The 6,523-nt window shown below is 35.9% G+C and overlaps 1 protein-coding gene across 1 annotated transcript in view; it reads right to left on the bottom strand.

The window, feature by feature from the left end:
• Positions 1-300: 300 nt before the first annotated feature.
• Positions 301-6,523, bottom strand: part of LOC115224739 (epidermal growth factor receptor substrate 15-like 1) — a 269,100-nt gene continuing 262,877 nt past the window's right edge. The window contains exons 24-25 of the mRNA XM_036513676.1: positions 5,626-5,829; positions 301-1,213 (exon numbers count right to left, since the gene is read on the bottom strand). Coding sequence (XP_036369569.1) covers positions 5,815-5,829 — 15 coding nt within the window. The 3' untranslated portion in view covers positions 301-1,213; positions 5,626-5,814. The remainder of the gene's footprint in view (positions 1,214-5,625; positions 5,830-6,523) is intronic.

Below are 6,523 nucleotides of genomic sequence, written 5' to 3'. Positions count from 1 at the left end.
AACATAATATACGCTTTTTACATAATAAACTATATGCATTTTATACTCTATATGCACACACTCACACACATTATACTATATTACATAATACAGACATAGATATCTCTATATATATATATGTGTGTGTGCATGTATGCATTTAAGCCCACATGTAGACATGAAAAACCATGTGAAAACAGAACATAAAACTCACTGAAGTGGTGTTGGTGGTGATTGGAGGACAAGAGGATGAATAATGGGAAGGATTTCAACAGGGGACCGCCAGGGTGTTTTTTTATTTGTTTGTATTTCCGTTTTTTTTTTTCTTTCTTTTTGGTTGTTTACACAGAGACTAGGATTCGTGGTGGGAGATGCGGCGAGGCGAGAGGAACAGGAGGAGGAGGAGACGAACGAAAAAAAAGAATGAACGTAATTTCTTCCCTTGAACTCATCTCATGAAAAAAAAAAATTAAGAAAAAAAAAAAACAATTGTAAGGAATATTTCATGCGAAGAAGATCAACAGAGCCGCAGCGATGGGGCCAAAGGACCAAGTAAGGAACTAAGGCCAAAATACGACAGAAGAAAGGAAGGAATTAACTGAAAAACCAACGGATTTTACTACAAGAGTGAGGCTGATGGTTCTAAGTTCTTTTTGTTGTTGGTTGTAGGCATCTATGAAGGTAGGTCGGTATTTGTGTATCACCCTTTATATAATTACTATTTTTGTGCAATTTATTATTATTATTATTATTATAGTTATTGTAGTATGTACATAAATGTCTGGTGAAACAGAAACAAACAATAACAAATAACAAAAAGTACAACACACACACAAAAAAATAACAAACAGAAAATTAGACCCCACAAAACCCAAGTAATAACAGTTGTAAGGATGTTGTTGGTGAAGGTGGTGGAGAAAAAGAGGAGGAGGAGAGAAAAGAAGAGGCAGAGGAGGAAGTGTTTCTTTTTCGTTTTGTTTAACATTTGTTTTAATATTTTTCTTTTTTTGTTTGTGTTGGGGTTTTTTTTTTTTGGGGGGGGGGGGTTGTCTTCAAAACAAATGGCTTGCTGCTGCTGCTGCTAATATTACTACTGTTTCTGCTGCTGCTGCTGTTGTTGTATTTGTTGTTATTGTTGTTATCGTAGCTGAATCAGTGGTCAAAACAGTTATGGTGCTTCTTTTGGTCACTGGCCCAGATTCCAGGCTGATGCTGCTGATGTTTCCTCACCAAACTGCAAACACAGAAAGACACGGAAAAAAAAATATATAATATTAAATAATATACAACATACAGACACACAAACACATATTGCCAACCCTCACCTTACTAGCAGTGTCCCTGTACATGGCTCGCACAGCTCTCACTAACCATTCATCTATCCCTAGTTTCCTCATTGACCACCAGATAAGGGAACGGGGGACCCTGTCAAAGGCTTTCTCCATGTCAACAAAAGCCAGGTACAGGGGCTTATCTTTGGCTAGGTATTTCTCCTGCAGCTGTCTTACCAGGAATATAGCATCAGTAGTACTTTTCCCTGGCACGAACCCAAACTGCATCTCATCTAAACTAACTCTCTCTCTAATATTTGGGCTATGTTCCTCTCCGTAACCTTCATTACCTGATCCAACAGCTTGATACCCCTATAATATATATTATATATTATATATATATATATATATATATATATATATATAATATAACGGGAAGCTTTATGAAAATAAACAAAAGACGAAGGCAGGTGGAATATAAACAAACAATTGTATTAGTATGGCGCTCAGGAATATAAATAAAACAAGTCTTTTACATTTCGAGCCTACGCTCTTCAACAGAAAATACACAGAAAAGAAACACAGAAAGAAACAAGGAGAGAAAAAAATGCATGCAGAAGCTAGCGAATCAACAATATATATATATATATATATATTATATATATATATATATATATATATGTACACACACACATACATATATATATAATATAAAAGCTGGAAAAAATAAATAAAGCAAAAAAATACAGAATTTTTCATCCTCATTATCACTTAACATCCATGTTTCATACTGCCAAGGGTTGAACAAATTCACAAGATCCTAAAGGTCCAGTCTACGTTGGCATGATTTCTATGGCTCAATACCCTCCCTAATGCCAACCACTCTACAGAGTGTACTGGGTGCTGTTATTGTGCCATCAACACCATTGAGATCACTCTGTAGCTCACAAGACTACAAACCGTGATGGAAGGAGAGTTGCCATTATGCTAGAGAACAAGGGTTTAACCTTCTTAGATTTCTTTCGAAAGACTCTGGCTTCGTTTCAGTTAATTTTTAAAATAGTGAAGAAGTTAGTGAAATAATTTTGCCAGAATTAAGCTGATGGCTTAATTTGTATCACAGGACAAGTGTGTGCAGGTATGTATATTCACTCACAAATCTATAGAGTGGCTGTGTGATAAGTGGCTTGCTTACGAACCACATGGTTCCGGGTTCAGTCCCACTGTGTGGAACCTTGGGCAAGTATCTTCTACTATAGCCTCGGGCCGACCAAAGCCTTGTGAGTCGATGTGGTAGACAGAAACTGAAAGAAGCCTGTCATATATATATGTGTGTGTGTGTGTATATATATATATATATATATATATATATATATATATATATATATATATATGTGTGTCTGTGTGTGTTTGAGTGTCTGTGTTTGTCCCCACCCACCATCACTCGACAACCGATGCTGGTGTGTTTACGTCCCCCTAACATAGCGGTTCAGCAAAAGAAACCGATAGAATAAGTACTAGGCTTACAAAGAATAAGTCCTGGGGTTGATTTACTCAACTAAAAGGCGGTGCTCCAGCATGGCCACAGTCAAATGACTGAAACAAGTAAAAGAGTAACCGCTCTCTCTCTCTTTCAATATATACAGGAGGAAACTGCAGACAATTACAGTAAAAAGATGACTTGAAACTGGAGAAGCTGAGAATTGAAACCGTTTTTGAGATGATGACATGTATCAGAAGGAGAAAACCCAAACAATATAATCAAAACAGCACTAAAGAGCAATAGTTATACCCATACAGGTAATAAAATAAATGAAAATATATAATAAAAAAGTTATTTAATTTCTGGTAGTCTTGTAGATAAAAAAAAATTTAATCCCCTAAAAGAAATTGAAACCTCCACCTTGCATTTACTATTTACCAACAAATGAAAATAAAAAAAAAAAATTAAAAAAAAGAAATTTAAGCAGCCTTTACAATCCACTAAAAGAAATTGAAACCTCCACCCTACATTCATTACTATTTACCAACACCTTTGCCCACAAGGCCACCAGAGCAGCTTTGATATACCTGTTGAAAATTAAATATTTAAATCTATTTTAATCATTGATCTAGAATAGGTTTAAGTATCTTATTTAAACAACACTTATTGGGGAGACATAGATAGGTAGTGGGATAGGATAGGATAGGATAGGAAGATACTGAACATCCTGGTCCAGGGTTCAAGACTGTCTGGGGGTAGGAGAGACGCTTTTATATAATTTTTTTTTTTTTTTTACATTATTTAAAAAAGATATAATTTAATAAAATCCTGCAAGGAACTGAACCTCTGCCTTTATATGAGTAACAATTTACCAACACCTTTAACCACAAGGCCACCAAACCTGTTACAATATGTAAGTTATTTAAACCTATTTTCATTTTCTGCAAAAAAGAAATTTAAGTATCTCATTTTTCTTAACATTTAAAGTGAGGGACAGGTAGTTCAATACAGCCGAGGGTGTAACCAAACGAAAAAAAATTTATTTTTTTTACCTACATATTTCGAAAAATAAAGGAATACAATATTTAACAAAGCTCTTTTGTAATTCCCTTCCATCTTCTCTAATTCATTTCTTTCAGAGTTTTTTAAAATCAATCCTACATTACCTTGTTACCTTCAAATTTTAATAATGTGGCTGTTTATTTTGAGACTGATGAACCAGAGAGAGGAATTGCAGTTAAAAAAAACAACAACGTGTGGCACCTTGGGCATGTGTCTTCTACTATAGCCTCAGGCTGACCCAAAACCTTGTGAGTGGATTTGAAAGACAGAAGCTGAAAGAAGCCCATCGTGTATGTATATATATATATATATATTCTTTTATTTGTTTCAGTAATTTGACTGTGACCATGCAGGCGTACCAAGTACTTATTCTTTGTAAGCCTAGCACTTATTCTATTGGTCTCTTTTGCCGAACCACGAAGTTACAGGGATATAAACACACCAACATCGGTTGTCAAGTGATGGTGGGGGTACAAACACTGATACACAAACACACTAGAAATAGACCCCAAATGGTCTATGAACCACTTAGATTATTACTCCACTACATAAGGGTGTAGGCAAGGAAAATAGACAGTGAGGATTTATAAAATAAGACTGGTGTTGTAACCATTCAGCACCCTTATTATAATTTTAATATAAATTAACCATTATGGTATTTTAAGTAAGTTGGCCACTGATAAATCATTAAATAATGATTTTATCCTAATTTCATATAAAAATTACATACATATATATATATATACACATTGGGCTTCTTTCATTATTTACATTTATGGCATAGTGGTTAACAGTGTGGTCTACTAACCCCAAGATTCCAAGTTCGATTCCAGGCAGTGACTTGAATAATAATAATAATAACATTGAAAAATACCTTAGGAATGAGAACCCAGGTTCGAAATTTCCCCAAGACACCTGATGAAGGCTGGAGGGTATATCAGCCAAAACATTGTGTTAACAAAAAACAAGATGAGGACAAATATCCATCGAATGCAAATAACGTGGAGGCGCATGGCCTAGTGGTTAGGGCAGCGGACTTGCGGTCGGAGGATCGTGGTTTTGATTCCCAGACCGGGCGTTGTGTGTGTTTATTGAGCGAAAACACTAAAAGCTCCACGAGGCTCCGGCAGGAGGTGGTGATCCCTGCTGTACTCTTTCACCCACTCTAAAGGCGGTGCTCCAGCATGGCCGCAGTCAAATGACTGAAACAAGTACAAAAAAAAAAAAAAATTGTACATAATTCCTCATCTCTAAATATAGAAGGGCTTCTGTCTACCAAATCCACCCACAAGGCTTTGGTCGGCCCAAGGCTAGTAGTAGTAGTAGTAGTAGTAGTAGTAGTAGTAGTAGTAGTAGTAAGGTGATGAGCTGGCAGAACCATTAGCATGCCAGACAAAATGCTCAACAGCATTTCATCCATCCCTTTATGTTCTGAGTTCAAATTCTACTGAAAGTGATTTTGTTTTCCCTCCTTCGGAAGTGGTGGGGGGAGGGGCAATAAAATAGGAACGTGAGTTGAGCACTGGGATCAATGTAGTTGACTTACTCCCTGCTCTCCTCCAAAATTGCTGCCCTTGGGCCAAAATCTGAGACCAACATCATGAATATACAGATGCCAGATCTGGTAGAATTCTTAACTCACCAGACGAAATTTTGTCCGTCTTGACATTCTGAGATCAGATTCCACAGGGGTTGAATTTCCCTGTCACTCTTTGAAGGACAACAAAAACAAGGGACTAGTTGAGCACTGGGGTCAATGTAACTTGACTAACTCCCTCCCCTCGACAATTTTAGACCTTGTGGCTAAAGTAGAAAGAATTATTTTCTCACCCAATATATGTAACCAAGGCAACCAGCTGTCTGAAGATATCACCAACAACCACAAAAAGTCCCACAAAGTCCACATGCTACCATTATTACTTACAGCAGTTTAAGCATGTTTGAAGTCTTATTTTAAATTAATTGGTTTCTGTACCAGTTTTGATTTTTGTTATTTTTTTTTTGTTTATGTTGTTTTTGTTAATCAACAATATTCTGAATAGAAAGAAAGAAAAGAAAAATAAAAACAAAACAATGATTACCAGGCTGTCAAATAAATTCATTCATTTTTCTTTTTCCTATCTATTTCATTCATTTTAACCCTTTACCATTTGAACCATTCATATTCAACCAAAATATTCCCTACTCTATGTTCAAACCAGTCAGATCCAACCTCTCACACCCACCTTACAATGCCATTCTAAAGACAATCGCATCATTGAAATTTTGAAGCTATGACATAATGCATGATGGATTCAAAACAATGTGAATTACATTTGATAATCTGGATTCTAAAGGATTAACCTTTTAGTATTTAAATCAGCAATATCTTGCTCTAATATTCTACCTGTTTTACGTTCAAACTGGCCAGATCCTACCTGACAATGTCATTTTAAAAGTAAACAATCACAACATTGAAAACTCAAGGCTATGAGATAATGCATGATCAATTCTAAACTATGTGAATAAATAATATTGCAGTGCAAATGGTACTCCCCTTTCCACATAACAAGTGGTATGACTCAGCCACTATAAAGTCAGGCAGTCAGTCATTGTAGGAGAGTCATTGGCTGTGTATATATATATATATATATATATATGTTGGGTTAAAGGCACATGGATCAGCGGTTGGAGCATCAGGTATGCAATTGTAAGGTTGTAAGTTCAATTCCTGAACCGGGCTGTGTAT

Source organism: Octopus sinensis, linkage group LG26 (assembly GCF_006345805.1).
Source record: "Octopus sinensis linkage group LG26, ASM634580v1, whole genome shotgun sequence".
Lineage (NCBI taxonomy): Eukaryota > Metazoa > Mollusca > Cephalopoda > Octopoda > Octopodidae > Octopus > Octopus sinensis.
Note: the sequence above shows the minus strand (reverse complement) of the source record. Positions and strands in the feature narration are given on the sequence as shown.